The sequence below is a fragment of the Brettanomyces bruxellensis genome, chromosome 9, assembly GCF_011074885.1.
Source record: "Brettanomyces bruxellensis chromosome 9, complete sequence".
In the NCBI taxonomy this organism is placed as follows: domain Eukaryota; kingdom Fungi; phylum Ascomycota; class Pichiomycetes; order Pichiales; family Pichiaceae; genus Brettanomyces; species Brettanomyces bruxellensis.
The window spans coordinates 3104880-3125469 of NC_054690.1; the positions used below are offsets into that span (position 1 = coordinate 3104880).

Sequence of the window (20590 nt, forward strand, 5' to 3'; positions counted from 1 at the left end):
ACTAGAAGTTGAGTCTTCGGACACGATCGATAATGTTAAGCAAAAGATTCAGGACAAGGAAGGTATTCCTCCGGATCAACAGAGATTAATTTTTGCGGGTAAGCAATTAGAAGACGGAAGGACACTATCGGATTACAATATTCAAAAGGAGTCGACTCTCCACTTGGTTCTTAGATTGAGAGGAGGATTTTGAATTTGATGAGCACTTGTTTGGGATAGACTACCAATAGTCACGGGTCGACAGAATTTGTATTGAATTGTATATTTATATTATAATATCACATTTTGGTATTCATTGTCCATATTTTGGCTTATGGTCTTGTGTAGATGGGACCAGTGGTTGACCTTTGACTTATTACTGATGCTTTCGCTTGTTACGGCCGTACTTTTTACGTTACAGTATATTAAATGGACAATGTGTGTGTGCAAAGTAATCTTTTAAAATTTAGTAGAGTTATCCGTATAGAGAGACCATGACCTATACTTCATATGCGGTAATACCCACAAGACTTTTCTTGGCCTCACAAGAAACAACAGGATCAGAGCTTTCTACTGAAATTTTTCGCAAACTCTCAATCATCTCGTCCGTATCGAATGGTTTATTCTTCTTCAAGAGTATTTCTGCCAATAATGTGGTGAGTCTTATAAATTCAATAACAACTCTTTGAATATTGTCATGTGTTGAAAACTCCTTCCGAAAAATCTGCCAATATTCCAGTACACTGTTAATTAGTAAATCACTTTCCTTCGAATTATTTATCACACCAGCATGATCAAGTTTTATGATCAGTTTCTTTAAGGACTCCATTAATACCAATTTAGTTCTGAAGTCAGAACAATCATCAGATGTAAATAATTTAAATACCTCTTCAAAAATGAACTCGATTAGTTTACTATTGGGTTCTTTTTCGTTAATAGCTATAGTCATATTCTCCAAAAGTGATCTTCGAAAAGCAACATTCCTCAGCTGATTTCGCACTTTCAAGTCATCTTTCTTTGAGATACCAACGTCATCAACATCAAAGTCTAATTCTTCTTTGTATGATTTCTCCAAAAAAGAGCGCATGCAGCTAATATAAGCATCATAAAACTTCTGATCCTCAGTAAAAAAGCCAAGATATTTGCCCAGAGCTTTGACACTGTATTTCCTATAACCCACATTTTGCCTACTCGCTTCCTTCAAAACGCACTTGGTAACCCTTTCATGTAACTCCGAGTATGAGTTTAAAAATGCTGCACTATTTATCGAAAGGAGAACTAGGGAATTCAATAATGTTTCTTTACCCTCGTATGAACGTCCAACAAGGGAGCTCAAAAGAATTGAATAAAGATCCAGAAGACAATTTGAAAATGCATCAACTGATTTACCCAAGTTTTGAATTATACTTGTAACAGTAATACCCAATGTACGACGAAGGCCAATGTTGTTAGTGTTGATATTAGTCTTGATTAACTTAACAATCTCCGAAAGATATAGTTTTATTGTATTCACGCCAAATCCATTCGACTCATTCCATGCTTCACGAAAGGAAGATGAAACCTTGTGATCCGTGTCGTGTTTTCCAACAAATATAAGTGGAGCGAATGAAGAGTCAACCGAGTCAAACATATCTTTAGAGTAGTTAACAATTGCTAAGCATGTCTTCGCGGAAATAAGTTGTAAATGATTATCATCTGAAGGTGCTTCGAAATAGTATTTCAGCAATTTTTTTGACAACTTATAAATTTTCTTTGAAGAAGACACTCTTACACAGTAGCCAGTAGCAACTGCATAGGACCCCGCTATTGTGCTATTATGGCTTTTGAGTTGCGACATGCATATTTTAAGAAGCTTGTCACCATAGTCTTTTGCCAAAGGAAAGTATTTAACAATGAGATCAACAATAATCTTGGATGCCGTGACTTTAGAAGGTAGGTTAACCGATTTTTTTACTGCATCAGATAATTGATCAAGAAAATCAGGCATCAGTGCATCATCTAAAAGATCCATTAATGTTTCTATTGCCTCCATTATAGGCGAACTGTTAAGCAAACTTAATCTTTGCGCATCGATATCTTCCACTGTAAGTTTGTATTTATCTGCATTCAAACTTAAGTAATTCACCGCTTGTGGTTCGATGGATGACATGAGCAAAATAAGTTGCTTTATAGTTTCTGCTGCAAATGGCTTTAATGATTTTGAACGCGTTTTTATTATCTTCATCAAAACTCTAAGAGAAAAGGTTTTCACATCATCAGCATTATTCAAAATGCCATTTGTTCCAAGTAAAAATGGTAGCAGCTGCTCTAGAGCATCCTTTGAACCGCATTCTTCTTTTTCTATCGTATGGATCATTGTTTGCATCAAATTCTTTGTTAGTGAAATCCCCTCATTTCTAACACTTTCCTTGATATCATCCAATATTCGAAAGGCCATACGCCAAATCAATGTGATTTTGTTAAAGAAAATTGTTTCCGGACAACGTTGTAAAAGATCATTGAGGGCAGCAGCGCTGGATTGCCGAATTCTCCATTCGTGATCACCCATTCCTTTGATTAATGAATCAAAAATAAGGGCGAAATTATTAACAATAAGAGAATTGGAATCAACAATTAATGAATCCCATATGTCATTCATGACCCTCGATACTGATAAATTGGGATCAAATCGATATCGGTAAAGGTTAGGAATAAGTTTTTGTGATAAATGCTCGTCTTTCTGAAGAATATCGTCTAATTTAGTCCTGTCAAATATTGCTTCTAAGCCATACGCTACGCCTTTTCTTGAGGACCAAAGAGATGAGTTTTTTGCCAAGGACATAAATTTATACACGAGACTGGGGTCTCCAGCCTCTGATGCTAAATTCAATACATCTTTATACGTAGAGATGGAGCCATCTTTTGTCCCCAGAACGCCAGGTTCGAATAGTTCTGTGCTACCTTCGATCGTACCACTTGTTAATAACGGGGTATTTGTTGAATCGGAAAAAGACAACATCATGTTGTGTATTAATTCATCTTTTAAAGCATTATCTCCCAAGTTATAAACAATGCTCAATCCTCTTGAAGCTGATTCTTGAATTATCTGTTCTCGGTCGCTCAAATACCTTATAAAAATAGTCTGTAAACGAGGTAATTGATGAATAATCTCTGGAGAGCCTTTACAAAATTGGACCATTGATAAAAGCCATATGCATCCTGCCTTCCTTAGTTTTGGTTTTGTTGACTTACAAGCCCGGAAAATTACCCCTAATATTTGATCGACGCGATCGAATTTGGGTATTAACTCAGTAATTTGAATATCAGAATCTGATAAATCAAATTTAGTACTCAATTTTCCTGAATTCCAACCCATAGCTAATATAGTAAATGCCTCACCAACTGAGAAAAGAAAATTTGTATGACTTGTGGAATATGTCTCAAATAAGGCACTTTCAAAAGTATAATTATCAGTTATGTTGTCGGCCTCAACTTGCGTATCTAAGTTAGATGGCAAACATGTAAGACTCATATATGACCATGTCATTGCCGCCAAATCGTCATGTGTAGACCTTAGTAGTGGCTTTAGTTCTTCTATAAATTTCCTCTTTTGATCATTAATATTCTGTAATATTTGGATCTTGGGGCCTAGGCACCCAAATAATGCAAGCTGAGAAAGTGAATCCATGGCAACATATATTTTCTCGGATGATTTTGCCAGCAAATTATAATGTATAATGCTCAAGAGCTTCGTAAACTTGGGCTCTGAAAAAATGCTTGTTCCTCTGGTAATCATCGCTCTTGAGACAATATAGCATAATGGCTGAAGTTGTTCGTGCTCCAAAAGACCATTAAAAACCAAATCAAGCTTGTGTTTTGTGAAGCATGAGCTTGAACATAAAATACCCAAAATTTGGGAGACGTATGTAGAAACGGTTCTCGAAAATTGAGCTGGCAATGTATCAATAAGTAAAGGTATCTGATTTAAGAATTTATCAACGAGAGATGCTGGTGACAATGAGACAAGTATTACCAACAGTCTTCCAACATCCGTATCTTTGGACCCAATGAAATATTTAAAACATGTTGATAAGAAATAATGTATCGTATTTACGCCACAATCAGATGATTTCCCTTTATCCATACAAATATCTCCATCCATATCTTGTCTGTCATCCAAGGGACAAAGTTTCCTTATTTGTCTTTGAAGAAGTAAACGTGTCCTTCGGTCAAACTCGGTAGCATTATCTATTCTTAGTTCCCAGTCCGCATCACAGGTAATCACAGTTTCTGACCCCTCAATAGAATTCATAATTAATGTCTCAAAGCAAAATTTAGTAGCTTTTGCAAGATTGATATTTGTTTCTTTTCTAACCAAAATATCAATCAACGATTCAAAGGATGGAAATTGTACCTGATTGCCATATGGCCCAGTGTTACTTTTGATTTCCGTAGCATGCTCTGTTTCGTATAAATAAGGCTGTAATCCTTTACACGCTTCTTGGATAGTCTCAGGTTTGTCATTTTTTGTTTGTACCAAAATATCAAGCATCCGTGCCTCCGCATCATGAAAAGGAAATGCTTGATTCACAAATTTCACAGCAATATATCTGGCAGAACACTCCCATTCGTCCGGTTTAACAGAGCACCCAAAGTCAGAGTCTATAATTTCTGTGAGAAATTTTTTTAGCCTTTCTTTCTCCTTAAATTCAGACAATCTAACTATTAAAGAAGAAAGAATATCAATAACCGAAGTACGAAGCTCTGGCATCTCCGTTTTAAGCATATCAAACAAAAATCTAAGCATACTCATATCTAATGCTCCCGGGCATCTTCCTAAAATTAAGCCAAGAGCTTCATATTGATATCTTCTTTGAAGTAAATAATTACTCATATCACTACTTATTTCGTCAACTTTCCCTGAAAGTAAATTATCTCTAATTGTTCTAGCAAACTTTTCCGAAGGTAAAGAATTAACATTGCTAGGTAAGTTCATGGTGACCCAACGAATAAAAGTAATAGTCTGACTTTTTAATTTAGGAAAGGAAGAATTCAATCCAACCTCGATAATTTTAGTCAAATTGGTGGAGTTAAGTACACTTTCACTTTTGCAGAACCCTTCCATAATTTTAGCTTGAAGCTGTACTCTAGCCGGAGGAACAGCTGCAGTCTCATCCCCTATAAATAGCTTTTCCAGAAAAGAATGAATGAAATCATCATCAGACTCGATACCCTTCCTATGTAGAATATTAGAAGCTAGATCAGATATCGAGGAATTCTGATCTGCCGAAGCACAAATATCAATCAACGCACTTTGTTTTTTAAAGCCAAATTCGGTGAATAGTAGTATTTTCTGCTTGTATTGTGTTAACACTTGATAATTAAATGTTAATCCTGCATCATAGGTAAAAAATGAGCTTTCTTTCTCTGAAAGTCCTGGAAGAGAGCATCTAGGAATTAAACCAGAAGCATCTGTTTTCACTGGCTGAAGAAGCATAAATTGAGAGAACTTTTCAATCAAATAATGTTCATATCCTGCATTTTTTCCATCAAGCTGTAAGAATTTTCTAAAGGAATCCCCATTATCAACATTCATGTCTTTCTTGTCATAGGATATGATAAGTTTACAAAGAATGCCAAAAAGTCGGGCATTCACTAACTGACTATAATCAGATATGCCCTCGATCAGACTTGGAAGTAGCTCTTGCTTCTGAAGGTTCGAAAACCTTGAAATACCCTTTGAAGCAAACAAAAGGGAATACAACTGTACATTTTTGATGTCATTACTCTCGGGGACCTGTGGATATTTTGCCTGTTTAATCAATGTGTCGACTGGTAATTTCAAATTTGTGTAAGCATTAAATCTCGCTAAAACTATTTTAATGCATTTTATAACCTCTAACCTTACTGCTTGTTCCTTGGATGAAAGTTTTAAAAGTAAGGGGGCCAAATATGTATCAACTATTTGCTGAATTTTCTCAGGTGAGTCAGCCAATGCCAACCTGAGTTCTACTTTCTCAACCAATGTTTTTTCTGATGAGCGCATGTTGAATATCGAGGTGAATAGTTAAATCAAATGTTCTTTAATCCCTCGCAGTACAAATGTATTTTACTCTTGTAAATATGTATCAACGTTTAAAGGCTCCTCTTTCCTGATCAGTGGCGCTGGAAAATCGGGAAAAAAAAATTATCTTCGTCGTTTGAAGTTTTAGGAGTGAAGTGTGAACGCCGTGCAACGCGACCTGTATTATATTTGTCCCATAGAATATTATCTGATCCACAGGAGCTTTCGCACGACACATATAATGAAAATATGTTACAATTTTGTTGTTGGATAAGTTTCTAAACAATAGAACTAAGAGTATTGACAAGTATTTCGCAGAATCGGAAGCCGACTGAAATGTATTTTTGTTTTTTCAGTTGTGAATTAGTTGAGCAAACGATAGATTCTGATGAAGAAATAAATGTTAGGGGAACGTGTAAAAAAAAAACTCTAATTTTAACCCAATTGCCTAATTGGTATTTGATCCACTTGTTTTCCAACCTAGTTATATTTTGTATTCATTAAAATTTACCTGATGAGGTTTATTTTATTTCGTAAACAATTGAAATAAAATGTATCAATGTATCTGATTATATACCGCCTCTTCAATTTGCCTTTAATACAAAGCAATTTCATCATGAACGTCAGGGGCAAATTTGTGAGGGAAGGACTTTGTAAATATATATATATGTATAATTTAGATTGAATGTATTTATTTACATTATGACTAATCTCATAAATGTTTTTAAAGACTTTTAAGCATTTGCGTTCTGTTCTAACTGATAAATTATAATTTTCACCCGTACCTTACAGTATATTTGTTCTCAATATAAATTGCGGTTTAATTGTCTTGTCACAACATAATTATTTTAGCTTATTAGTTCACTTCTTGAAACTCAAGTGATTGTTAAAATAATCAAGCATGGACTCTCATAAACTCAATTCTATACAATATCTTTACGATGATACCTCATCTAATGATGAAAGCTTAGATATATCAATGCAGGAAACCCCGGATAATGAATTTTGTAATGGTATAACAGCAGAAATCGATGATCTGAAGAATATCGGAGATATTAATGAGAGCTGCAGGCAGAAAGCCCAAAAACTTAAAAACAAAAAAATTCTGACAGGCTTATGCCCCATTAAAAAGCATAATTCATTGTTAAATATTCCCATCGAAAAGGAAAGTGAGAAGGGTGCAATGGATAATACGCTTGCAAATCCTACCAAAGAAATACCAGCACCTAAAGATCGACCATCAGCTTGTGTTTTTGTTGCAAGTCTTTCATCTAATCTTCCTGATGATATTCTCTGTAAAACGGTAACTGAACATTTCAAGCAATGGGGAAATGTCACTTTCGTCAAGGTATTAAGGGATTTAGCTAACAGACCATATGCCTTTGTCCAATACGGAACAGATAAAGAAGCAAGCAAGGCCATAAAAGAAGGGCAACATTCTGTTTTGAATAATAGAACAATAAGATGTGAGAAAGCGCGTGTTAACAGAACTTTGTTTGTTCATGCTTCCGACTATAAAAAGGTTAACTTAAATGAATTTCGATCAATACTAGAAACTTATGGTGAGGTTGAAAAATTAATTCCTGTTGAGCCACATTTCAAGAATACAAAAGATTCGGATGAATTTAACCAGAGCTGGTTCGCAAAATTTGTCTACCGACAGGATGCAATTAATGCTTTCGCCAGTCTTAAGCTAAAAGATTCTTGGAGAGTCGAGTGGGCACAAAATCTCGACGATGAATATAAGAATACCCCCGATGTTACAATTGACAGGTATTCAATTTTTGTTGGTCACTTAGATCCTCGGATAAAGAAAAGTGAACTCATTGAACGTTTTGAACTACATGGGAAAATTAAAGAAGCAATCCTTGTGAGTAGGCCTGTCCACAATTTTGCCTTCATTAAATTTGTTGATAGAGATGCTGCTGCTGCTGCCGTCGAAAGGGAAAACCATTCCCTGTTCAAGTATAAGACGATTTATGTTCAATATAGGGAAGTATATAATAACGCCGGCGGCAGAAAAAAGCGTATAAATCTATCAATTAGAAATGGAATCCGGCTAAATTTGGCGCCTCCACCTGTTAACTTTAAACGACATGTCTCTATTAGGACTGGGCAATCAATGTCTGACTTTAAGCACTATTCCTATGGAGCCAAACAGAAATTTGATAAATGGAAGAAAAAAGTAAGCACGAAAAGTCTTAATTTTAATCCATTATCTGCAAATGATAAGTTAATAATGTATTCGGAATTTCAAAATATTCCTTCAGCTTGTGTACCTAGAATTCTAGGACAAATTGATCCTTTGTCCAATACAGAAAATGTATGTGCTGGTTCCTCCTTTGGTATTCCATACCAATCATCATGCGGAAAGATTTGTGACGTTGACTTGTGTGGTCCTTCAAATGAATTTGATCAAAGGACGAATATGACTCTTCCTGGCAAGGCATGTACCAAGAAAGATGATGAAACAATTCGCAGCACTAATACTGATCATTCCTGTGAGCAGAAATCTCTTTATACACTCAATACAGAGGAAAGCAGTGAAAATGCTTCCAAAGATAATTATAGCGCCCAAAATTTTCAGTTCAATCAAGCAGGGTCTTATCGCATTCCGTATTATTATCTTTTACCCCAGAAAGGAATTAATTATATTCCAAATAATGGTCTTCAAATGGGATTATGCGAGCCATCAACACCAATTGGGGTTCCTGGTTTTTCACCGGTTAGTTCTTCTTCACCTAATGCGAACGCATCTGGTCCAAATTTTATGCTGTCTTACCCCGGTTTAACCGGTCCATCACAAAATACGCCGCCATCAATGTTGTATCCATTTTATATGTATTACTGCAATAATATAGACCCGCAGCCCGAGGCCAATACTTTTAATGTTGGTACGGAAGCAAAGGAAAGGTCCGGCTCCCTTTCAAAAGGTTCTTTATAACATGTCCAGCTTTTTTCCCCTAATTCGATGGAATTCCTAACTTTTATTTTTCCTTTATTTTAATTAACACAGGTTGATAATTTAAACCACATGTGATCTCTCGTTAGTTATGTATACTGAGTATAAATACATTCTGATGCTGAGTAGGTCTGCTAATCCCACACTTCAAATAAACTACACGCTACACGAGTTTGGTGAGAAAAAAATATTAATTTGATTTTCTTTATATTGCATAGTTCGCGGTATAATTCAAACTTAGTATGCCATATTTCATGCCAAATTTTCCCATTTTTCACCCGATCTTTCCTAATATTTTCTTCTTTCTCTTTTCTTTATGTCACATTCCTGCTTTATCATTAAAGGTGTTTAATATACTGGTTAATGAGGACTTCATAAAAGTAATTGCGATTATAGGTAGCAAGCAATATCAAAATTATGATTTAGCTTACGTAACCAAACATTTTCCTATCTCACTTCCCTAATCAAAGATGATGAACAAAAATTGTTTCCGCAAGTTTCTCAAAGAATTTCCTTTCTCATTAATCAGTCGTTGAATAGATTAGAATAACTCGGCGGTGAAAAACTATAATTTCACATTAGTTAACGATGGAACCCACACATAAGAATCAATTTGCCGAATACATATCATTGTTCGAAGAACAGGGTGAACGAAACCGGTCACAACAGAGTCCTGCAGTATGTCAATCAACACTCAGATCTTCCGTAAAGTTTGCAAATTTTGTCCCGTTGGACATTATCTTTCCGCATAAACCGAGCACTGTTTTTGCAACATCAAATGATGGCACAAGTAACAATGTTGAAAATGGAAAGTTTGAAAATGTTGATAGAAAATATGGAGCTAACGTCAAGAGCGATATAGAAATTGATAAGAATTCATCAAAATTACATGCTTTAGAGAATTTTTTACGTACAGGTGATCATATTATTGTGGTGTTGAAAAGCATTCCTCCAAGGCTTCTAAATGCATCCCCTTTGTTAGAGGAATTACTGGAATATGCTATAACTAAGCTTCTACCGAAGTACCATGTTGTAAAAGCATCTGATTCTAAGGCGATTCATTTGAATACTAGCTTTAAATGGGCGCTTTTATCTAATGATTACGTGTCCGATACGAAAGCAGTTTTTATTACGTTTTCTGATATACTTACACTCCATTTGTTTCAAAAAACTTTTGAATTCTTTAGTGCTAATGAGAAATCAGACTGTGGACTGAAAATTCACATCTCGAAGAAGCTAAAGAAGCCTTTGCAGCTGCTAGAGAAATGTATCAAAATATCAGATTGCCAAAATATGCAAAAGAAACTGGGTGATCATTTATCAAGTAAGTATGAAGAAGTAATGGATAAGATCGGCCTAGTTGCTATTGAAAATGAAAATATTGATACAGATTCAAAAGCCACGCAGTATAGTGTGGACCAAAATGCACTTCTTAATATTCCGGATATGCTCTTAGAGAATGTGAAAACAAGCATTCTCGATTTCAAAATGAGTGCGTCACATGCCGAAGAAGTGCGTGTCAGAAAAAGAAAACTTCAAGAAGAAAAAAGGACTAGGCTCAAACTCCAGTATCTATTCAATGATCTAAAGCATGAAAAATCAAACGAGAGAGGTGAGATGCAATTAGATATTGATAAATATAAGGGTGAAACGTATTTGGTTGAGCAAAATAGCAAAATTAATGAGCATCATCGTGAGAAAGACAATATGAATGATGATGGTGATGATGATGATGATGATAACATTCCAGGAGATGATATTGGAGATCTAGACTTTAGGAAGCAGATGGCTCAACAAAGGGATAATAAAATTGAGGATGAATTTCAGAGAAGGATAGATATACAAAAAAGATCTGAACAACAACAATTAAGCCTTTTTAGCGAGTTCAATACTGCCATTAAAAATGATCGATATTTAAAAAATGTTATCCCTAAGGCCCGAAAGAAGTTTATCAAATCCTTTGTAGACAATATCAATAATTCAACAAATACAGTTGATAAAAGTTTCCGGTATTATACCAATCACAGTAACTATATCAAATACAGAAGAGCAATGCGGTTGCTGGAAGAAAAAAGGGATGACGATGATCGTGAAGAGCAAGCTCTGGAGAGAGCTGCTACTGATGATGCAGGGACATCTAACTCTTCCTTCTCTCGAAGACACATTAAAAAGATGAAAATCTCTATCAAAGATGGGTTGAAAAGAGACTTATAGTATTCTTGCTATAGTATACTTTTCTAGAAATGTGATTTACCTTTTCTTTGTCTCTCTAACTTTATTTTACTGTGTCTTTGATAGAAGACATATAAATTTGAGAATGTCTACTGAAACTGAAATGTTTCTGATGGGAGGGAGATTGTAGAATAACCACAAAGTGGTAAGGCTCGGCACCCGACAGACAATAGATAATTAATAATATATATGAAAGAGAGGTAGAATATTAATATATTCCCAAAAAAATGTTTTTATCAGTTCCCAGGATTTTCATGTAATATCAACATTTTAATCCTGTCATGATCAATAGCTGACTGTTATTAACTGGTAAGCTGTTAGCTTCTTGTTCGAAGACAATATCTAATGGGAATATGTAAAGTGTTATATAACAAGCGCTTCGTGGAAGAAAAATAAATCCTACCCCTAATTAGAGACGCCTTATTTTAGATTTGTCGTTTAACTAACATCTCAGTGATATTTTCGCGCTGTTTTTTTTTTCATCTTCTCTGTCTTGAAGTCACTTTACACCAAGACCCAAATTAACGATGTCCTTTTGGTAAATAATTTAAATATAATCCACATGTGAACATGAAAAATATAGCCAGATTCTACATTTAACCATGGATGCGACACGATCAGCTGAAAAGCCGATTTATTACTTGAGGCAGACACTATTTTCTTCGCCATTAGTTTCCCAATTCTTTCACAACTTTAACGTTAGAATTACCCCGTGTGATGATATGCGGTATCAGAATACACCAACTGATGTATCCAAAGGGATTGTTGAGAAGCGTTTGATGACGCCCTTTCTGTGGCAAGAGTTGACTGAACCCACTGAATCTATGGATACATTTATGGATGAGGGTGATGATGAAATTGTTGAGGATTTGGCGTCCGATGGTAAAATAGCCGATGAAACACAGGCTCCGGATATTACTGAAAACCATCAAAACAAACAAGAAATTTTAATCAATCGGGATACTGCTAAAGACGATAGATATGTTTATGTTGATGTAGAAGTTCATCCAACATCCATACAATTAAATCGAGGAAAGAAGTTTAATCTTCATTGCAAAATACTTTCAGCGGCAATTCTTCCGGGCTGTCTGAAGAGTAAAGGAGAGGATTCGCTTATACTAATTCTTGAAACACGACTTTTACTAATTATTAGAATGCATATAACAAATATGGGAGACTTGGAGCCTGTCATTGTTCAAAGATTGTCTTTAGCACGAGATGAAAATAATAATAAATTAACGCAATTGGGTTTCAGTGTTACTTGTAATAATTTAGGAACATTTATATCTGTTTCGGCGTTTTCAAAGGTTATTAAAGTTTATGAAGTTGAATATGATATTGATGGAATTCCAAATATTTTAGAATCTATGAATATTCTAATTGATGGTATAATTTTAAAGCATTGCTTTCTTTCATCTACAACTTCTGCATATGCAGCAATGTTATGTTTAACACTAGATGATTCAAATATACTTCATCTTCAACTTAATGAACTTGGTTTGGGTAACCGGCATAGAAGCATTTTGATCAAATCGTATACAATTGCACTATCAGTCAAATTTGAAATGCCTGACTTTATAGTACCTCTACCCCGCACCGGAGGTGTACTATTTATTCAGAGATCGCAGCTTTCTGTCAAGAGTCTAAATTTTTTTTTTTCAAGAGAGGATTTTGAGTCGCAAACATTGCAGTATCCGCTAAATTTGGCAGATACTCCTGCAACATGCTATTATATCCCTAAGTCAAAAATCACCTGCTTACGTTCTGAGGAATACAATGATGACAGTATGATAATGGATCAGGTGCTTATTTCATATAAATCACATAAGATGTTCCTCTTGGATGTGTTTTATATGAAAAGAAAATGTGAATGGAAGCTCAGATTCAACAAGCTTTTTGTACAAGGAGCAGTGTATTCGTTTTTTTCTCTGGAAGAAATAACTGAACAACAATATGATCTTACCTATTTTAATGATGATGGAGTTTCTGTGAACAAGTTAATCAGTCTCGTTCCGCGTAAGAATGGGAAACCTGGCTTTGGCTGCAGTGTTTTAAATGAAGAAAAGTACGGAACAAATTGGCATCCATTGTATGACTTTACTGTTGTACCATCACTATATTCTAGATATTGTGATTTCCTGACTACAGAAGAACTCTGGTGTTTGGGAAGAAGATTTCAGAAGGGATCTTTGTTCCATCTTCATGTTGGGCTTGCTGCCACAGGCAATTGTATCAGTAGACTTTTTGAAAACTCAAGTCGACTTTATAAATACGAGGAACAAGGTGAAATATTTTATATTGCATCATCTTTAAATAATTCCATTGTATTTCGTTATAGCTCTTCCAAATTTGCCGAAGAGTATAAAAGCAAGGATTCAAGTTCTCCATTAGACATATGCAATAATTTATATGTTCCCAAGCAAACAATACACTTTGGAAGACTAGAACATGATCGGTTTATTCAGGTATTTAGTGACGGCTGGAGGATAGGTAAATTCTCCTGCGGTACTTGTTTTAATGTTCTAAAATCTTCATTTAGGATTACTCTAGCTTCATCTTTAGACTCATTTGTTGCTCTAACTTACGAGAAGTCTGTTGGAAATAAATTGATGGTTGATATTCAATGTTTTAAAATTGACGCAGAAAATAACACAAGTCCAATTTTACTTTCATTGCCGAACAATATTTATGGGCAGCCCTCAATGCTAGAATTTGTCTGCTTTAATTCCAAAATTATCCTGTTTATTGGTCTTACAAATGGAGAGTTGATATCTCTCTGTTGGAACGAGTCAATGGTGCGTTTTTCAATTTTGGACAGACTTGATTTAAATACAAAGCCAGGCATTTGCATTACTCCAGTAATTCCTTATTCCTTAAACACAATAAATAAAAAAATGATTCTTATAACCACAATTGATGGGCAATGTTTGGTCCTGGAAGTTGATGTGCATCTGAAAAATGTTGCTATTGTATCCAGGCTTAAGTTAGGTCACGGCCCTGTGAATATCACTAGAATTAATAAACAAAAGTTTATATTAGCATGTGGATCATTGTGGAAAGTGGATTATGGCCAATGCTGTTATCCCACAGAGATTGTTGAACATGGATGGAGCAGAAGATGTTACCGAGATTGTGTTCCGATTCCGCAGAATTCTGAGAGAATGTGTGAGGACTTCATAGAAAAAGCTGAAATGTTTTTGGTACTAGGTAGGAATGGACTTAATGAATTGTTTCTTTCTGATTTCAAATCAGTCCAGGCCGAAAAAATTCCTCTTGGAGTAACCGGTATCAAATTAGAATATTATAAGCATTTGCGTATGTTTATCGTTATACCTTCAGCAACCAATTCAAGGAATGATGATAAATTGATATTTATAGATCATAAGTCTCGAAAGATGATGTCCAGTAATGTGGCAGCGATTAACCTCTTTCAAGAAGATGAGTATCCGGTTTCATTGTTTGAATGGAAAGTTGATTCAAGATCTTCAAACACAAAAAAGCATCACCTTCTCCTAATTGGATGTAAAAGGAGTAATTACGGTTCTATAAAAATAGTGGAAGTAAGAAAGGCATCCGGAACTGTTTCACTGAAAATTCTGAATAGCTGGAAGGAAGATTTTCCAATACTTGCGTTAAATCAATTAAATGATTCAACCATAGTTTATGGCTGTGGTAACTCCCTTCAAATAAAAAAGTATGACCCTGTGGCTTGTCATATGGCTGCTACAGTTAATATTGCGAAACTTCTTTCAAATATCAAATATATCACTATTAATCAACGATCTAACCTTGAAGAAATTATCGTTAACACGGAAAAGGATTCATTTTCTCGATTTCTTCTGAGAGCTGATGGTACCGTTAAAGCCTTGCAATCGGATTTTGTTTCGAGACGTTTGGCCGCTAAATATGTTGTTCATGCTTCTGCTTCGGGAGATCCATTAATTACAATTGCAGATAAGCAATATCCTAATATTCTTTCAATAAAACTTACGGACTATAATGCGCAAGGGAATTCATCGGCAGTCAAAGCACAAGCACGCATTCCGTACATCCCCCGCATACTGTCATGCGACTTTACACCAATCTGGATGAAAGATTATGATAGATCAATAAAGAATTGTACAATTTTGGGAAAATTTTTATCCGTGGGTCTTGCCGGTGAAGCAAGTTTATTCACGATGGTCCAAGGTCATACTATTGAAAAATTGTACGAAAAGGAACGAGTTCAGTATGAAAATTCTTCGCGGCAAAGGTTTTTAACCCTTCAGACGTTCTGTCCTCTGGATTTTGGTAATAATCCCTTTTCAGAAGCAGGTAATATTAATGTTGTTGATGCTGATACATGTTTAAGTAAAACATACCTGACAGAAAACCCTGATATAGCTTGGTTGCTACACTCCTCACTGGTTTGAGCACAAATCAGTGTTATTCATAGACATAATATAATTTGAATATTATTTTCCTTAAAAAAGGCTTATTAAACCTTGGGTATGTATGTGTACGTGAAAAGTTTTGACAGTTAGCTAGTCCCCATTTCTTTTTTTATTTTTTCAAGCAGGATGGTGATCCGTGGTGCCATCAACGGTTGTCCCCTCCTAGTCCGGCCCTTCATAATCATTTTGCGTTTCTGGGCTCTCTCATCCTCTTTTTTGTTAATACTTTGCATCTTTTGTTTAGTTTTTTGAAGGCGTGCCACTCTTTTAATCTCTTTCCTTCTTCTCGTTATGTTCATACGCTCCTGATAACTAAGAGGCTTTTTAGTCGCAACTTCCTGAGCATCAATATCTTCAGACTTCTCTGACAGCTCTGGGATATCCTTGTTGACACTTTTATTAGGAATGTCTTCACCTTCATTTCTTAGTATTTTAAAGTATTGTTTTCGAAGTCTAGCCCTATGGCCGAGCGCTCTTTTAATTTCTTCCGTCTTCCCTTCATGACCCTTATAATATTTCCGCCTATCCTTCACACGATGAAGGGATGTTTTTTTATAGTTTTTATACTCTTTCCCCATGATTATTTATATTCCTTAATGGAATACAATATGTTGTTTCTGGGCAAATGATAGAGCTAATTTAGGACGAACACAACAAGTATATATATACATTAAGAATATAAAAATTATAGGAATGAATCAAATAATTTGAGGGGAAAAAATGAGTGAAAAAATTTTTGTTCGATGGTGATCTTACCCCGAAGCTCACAAGCATCTCACTCACGCTTCAATAACTGAAGTACCATTGAAACTACGAAAACCGCGGAAAGAGGTAAATAATAAATTTCCGCCGAATGTCATCACCTCTGTTCATTTTTTTCAGTGAAACGATTGCATAGTAACTAACTTCTCTGCTGCGCTTGTTTGTACATACCTCGGCAATTGGAGGATCGTATTTCTTTAACCCAAAATATTCACATCAGAAAGCTTATTATATCAATAGAAAATATATCACAACAGAGGCTTTATGCACTCCGAACAAATTGATCCTGATAGGCAGATAAGTTTTATCGTAACACTGCGAGTCGATGAGCAATATCAGGATTGCCTTCGATAGGTATCTGGAATTGCAGTCTGCAAAAAGACATGCTGAAATGCTTAGATGGTGTCTTGACGACGTTCTACCGAACTACACAGCCAGCAGAATTCAGAAGAAATCCATGTTGCTACCAATGAATCTTAAGTTATCATGCAAATTGTCCAATATTGGTGTGAGAAATTTTGGATTGTGGAAGCGGAAGTTTTCTGTTGTATCGTGCCAGTATTTTAATAGTAACTACGACGTACTGGTGAAAAGGGATACAAATCGTGATCAAATAGTCAAAATTGCAAATCAGAAGTTAATGAACTTCACTTCAATGCTTAAAAATAATGATAATACAAAGGAGCATTATGATCTTTCTGATCTAATTATGAATATGTTTGAATGGTTTTATTCCTATGGTCTCTTTGAACATTGTTATAAGGTTTTATCCATCACTCCAAAACCTAGATTTCGTTGGTTTACCCACACAGATACTAAAAAAGTATTGTACGTAATTGATAATTTTGGTACCCAAACAGATGTTGTTGAATTATTCAGGGCATTTCCATCTTCAAAGTCGGTAAAGGATTTAGTGGTCGTTACTAACTTGAGAAAGAATGAGTTTCTAAATATTCTTATAGGTATGCTAGAAGACTGTAAGGCAGATAATATTTTGAAATCCTTTACCAATATTCTCCGTCTTTCAAACTCAAGAACAGATTCTGGAACCTTTATGATCACTCTTGTATTATCATACATTATCAAAAATTTTTGCACTAAAGATCAGGCTCGTGCTCTAGTTAAACGAGTAACCCAAAGTGATCTGCCAAAAGCATTTTACTCCGGTCCTCTAATTTGTGTGATGTATGATTTTATATTAGAAGACGAAGGTCTAGAAGAGGCGATAAAGTGGATGAAACGGATTGTGAACAGTCCTGGAGTAACGTATACTGATAAAGGTTGGATTGTTTTTTCTGCATTGAAGCACGGTGACAAGAGACCACTTTACAGTTTTCTATTGTGGGCCAGTCTTTTTAAAGATGTGTCTCTTAATTATGAAACAGTTCCATCGGAGTTACTTATTTTGAAAAGCAGGTGGTTATTTTCCCATAAATTTGACTTTTCCCAGTTGGATAATCTCCGTGTTAGTGAAAATGAGATATCACGTTTAGTTAGCATTTTAATTTATGGTCACACGTTATGGGGTTCGAAAGAGGAAGCTTTAAAGTTTTATTCTTATAAGGAGTCGCATATTTTGAAGTTAGAGACTTCTGATAGAATTGGAAAATTAAAATGTCTTGCCCATTTGAAGAGGTATTCTGAAGTACTAGAGTTTCTTGATGGTTGTATTGGAGAAGATGCGAATGTTATGAGCTCTGCAAGTTATGATGTCGTATTCTTGTCACTTGCCAAGCTGAGAAAATGGAACAAACTTAAGGACCAATTTGATTCCCTATATAAAAAAGAGCAAATTACGACTTTAAGAGAGTACTCAGTAATGTTTATGTCATTGGCTTCCAGAGGAGCCACAAAATATATCTTGAACTTGTGGGATACTTTCACAAAAAGAGGATATACTCCAAATGAAACGATTTTAGCCTCTATTATTTTTGGCTTCATAAAAACAAAATCATATACAAAGGCCTTACAATGGTTTTCAGCCTATTCATATTATCATGTGCCCCTTGGTTTAAAGTCATATGGCTTGATGCTAAACGCTTTGGCCAGCACTAATGATTTTGCTTCTTGTTTTCGCTTGTTGGATGAAATGTCTTCGAGAAATTTGAAGTTAACCTCCCTACAAATGAAGCCATTACTCAAGCAGTGCGCATTGCTAGGTGACACCAAGGGGGTTATTAAGGTTCTTAAAGAATATTATCCGATGTTTGATATTGTTATAACAAATAATGATATGAGATGGATTAATTGGTCACATTATTATGGTAATCGATTTGGAACTGTGATTCAGAATTATTACAGAAGGCTGAAGATGCATTCCGCTATCGACTATAAAGACACGGTGCTAGCATTAGAATCGGCAAGTAAGTATAGTGATCCGTTAAAGTTCTGGAGTCTTTGGAGAAAACTTGAAAGAAATCATGAAATTATGGGAATTGATGCATACATTATCTACATGAATTGCTATGTTCGCCGTTTCGGGCTGTTCAATATTGATAATGAGTTGGATAAAATTCAAGAAGTGGTGAGATGTAAACACTTTCCGATAAAAATTTTCAATGAAATGATATTTTCGTCAATTCGGAAAGGACGTCCGGAGTACACACCGTACATTCTTAAAATGGCACTCAACAGAGGTTGTATCCCTTCTTCTAAAACATATTCTTTATTATTGCAATCGAATTGTTCATCCTACCGTTATTCCGAAGGGCATATCGAAGAAACGATTCAATTGTTAAATGAGGTGTTGCTCAACAGGCGGAAAGACAAATTAGGGAAGCTCAATAGGGATCTCAATCCGATGTCCTTTAAACTTGTAATGATGCATATTTTGAAATTTAAGGGCGTTGTCACTGCAAGAAAGTATTTTGAGCTTTATGTTGAAAGTTCGAAAAACTATTTGTTGGACAATATACACATTTTGAATATAGAGTTGATGTTGTTGGGCGAGGAAGGTCGATGGGAAGAGTTCTCTGGATGTTACGATAGATATATATTGTTGCTGAAGAGCAAAATGAAATATGCGAGATTTCGTTCGAGTTCCACTACATATAGCACCAGAGTTAAACAGTTTGGATATCCACTTGCCTCTTCCGTTAATGAATTTCCCATCCGAATCAGTCACAGTCCCTCTTTGAGAATACCTTCGTCTATAAAAAAAGCCATGTTCACGGTCTGGCCATATCGATTACGTCAACTAGAATATATGGAGCAGCTTGATGACGTGAATTCCAATATTAAACTACTCTACAAAAATGGATTTATGCTTTCCAATAATAATTTAAATGATACCGCGCTCCTGATGAGTAAGCATTATGAATTAATTGGAGATACAGTGTTATTTATTAACCGGTACCTTTTACCCAAACATCTGAAGGAAATACAATATAATTATTCCAAAATGAGATACCGATTGGGCAAATTTTCCCGCCAAAGAACACCCTCAATATACATAAAGAAAGATGTTTTCTTTCAGATTATGGATAATTTTGATAATGCCTTAAGTGCACGTTTAACACCGGCTCAAAAGGATGATTTGCTTGATTCTGTCACATTCTCTGGTTCCTTCAACATTTTACAAAGTTTGAGAAAGGTAATTGCAAGCAGGAATAGGTTGGTGTTATTATCTAAGTTCACAAGAAAAATAAGAGAGCGGTTCTACAATATTAGGCATCATTCGTTAATAAACTGGAAGCGTTATGATGCGAAATTATTTGTGTTAAATATGTTGAATAAACGAATTAGGTACAGATCGAAGGAGTATTATTTGAGAGAAAGAAGAAAAGAAATCATCAAAGACTTAACTAACGAGAATGATGCAGAGACAATATCCCAGTTAAGTTTGAAAAAGGATAAGGTCAGAAAAGAATTTCTGGAATTGAATAGAAAGAAAAGGTCTGTGTTGAACAGTATCAGGGAAGAGAACTCTGGATTAAAGAAATATAATGTGGGCGATTTTAACTTGTATAAATTCTCTGCTACTCGGACAAGCATTGATCGAACCGAAAAAAGTGAAGAGGTTGGGTCTAAACCGAGAAATTCATAGCATATACTTTGCTGTTTGCGATATAATTCTCTTATCCTTAATAACAAAATAGGTACAAATTGGTTATTATTTAATTAAAACAAGATATATATAACCAATTCCATGAAGTAAGTAGTGATGGCTGAAATGTTTTC

General features: G+C 35.3%; 6 protein-coding genes across 6 annotated transcripts; 4 read left to right on the forward strand and 2 right to left on the reverse strand.

The window, feature by feature from the left end:
• Positions 1 to 478: 478 nt before the first annotated feature.
• Positions 479 to 6004, reverse strand: BRETT_003152 (uncharacterized protein; the record flags this gene model as incomplete). Its single annotated transcript, XM_041281665.1, has 1 exon — positions 479 to 6004. The coding sequence occupies one exon, from the start codon at positions 6002 to 6004 to the stop codon at positions 479 to 481; it is 5526 nt and encodes a 1841-aa protein (XP_041139456.1).
• Positions 6005 to 6923: 919 nt separating this feature from the next.
• On the forward strand, positions 6924 to 8966 carry BRETT_003153 (uncharacterized protein; the record flags this gene model as incomplete). The annotated part of the gene is made up of 1 exon (XM_041281666.1): positions 6924 to 8966. The coding sequence occupies one exon, from the start codon at positions 6924 to 6926 to the stop codon at positions 8964 to 8966; it is 2043 nt and encodes a 680-aa protein (XP_041139457.1).
• A 606-nt stretch (positions 8967 to 9572) lies between these two features.
• Positions 9573 to 11198, forward strand: BRETT_003154 (uncharacterized protein; the record flags this gene model as incomplete). Its single annotated transcript, XM_041281667.1, has 1 exon — positions 9573 to 11198. The coding sequence occupies one exon, from the start codon at positions 9573 to 9575 to the stop codon at positions 11196 to 11198; it is 1626 nt and encodes a 541-aa protein (XP_041139458.1).
• A 620-nt stretch (positions 11199 to 11818) lies between these two features.
• BRETT_003155 (uncharacterized protein) lies at positions 11819 to 15628 on the forward strand (the record flags this gene model as incomplete). Its single annotated transcript, XM_041281668.1, has 1 exon — positions 11819 to 15628. The coding sequence occupies one exon, from the start codon at positions 11819 to 11821 to the stop codon at positions 15626 to 15628; it is 3810 nt and encodes a 1269-aa protein (XP_041139459.1).
• Positions 15629 to 15735: 107 nt separating this feature from the next.
• BRETT_003156 (uncharacterized protein) lies at positions 15736 to 16227 on the reverse strand (the record flags this gene model as incomplete). Its single annotated transcript, XM_041281669.1, has 1 exon — positions 15736 to 16227. The coding sequence occupies one exon, from the start codon at positions 16225 to 16227 to the stop codon at positions 15736 to 15738; it is 492 nt and encodes a 163-aa protein (XP_041139460.1).
• A 509-nt stretch (positions 16228 to 16736) lies between these two features.
• BRETT_003157 (uncharacterized protein) lies at positions 16737 to 20456 on the forward strand (the record flags this gene model as incomplete). The annotated part of the gene is made up of 1 exon (XM_041281670.1): positions 16737 to 20456. The coding sequence occupies one exon, from the start codon at positions 16737 to 16739 to the stop codon at positions 20454 to 20456; it is 3720 nt and encodes a 1239-aa protein (XP_041139461.1).
• Between the last annotated feature and the right edge of the window lie 134 nt (positions 20457 to 20590).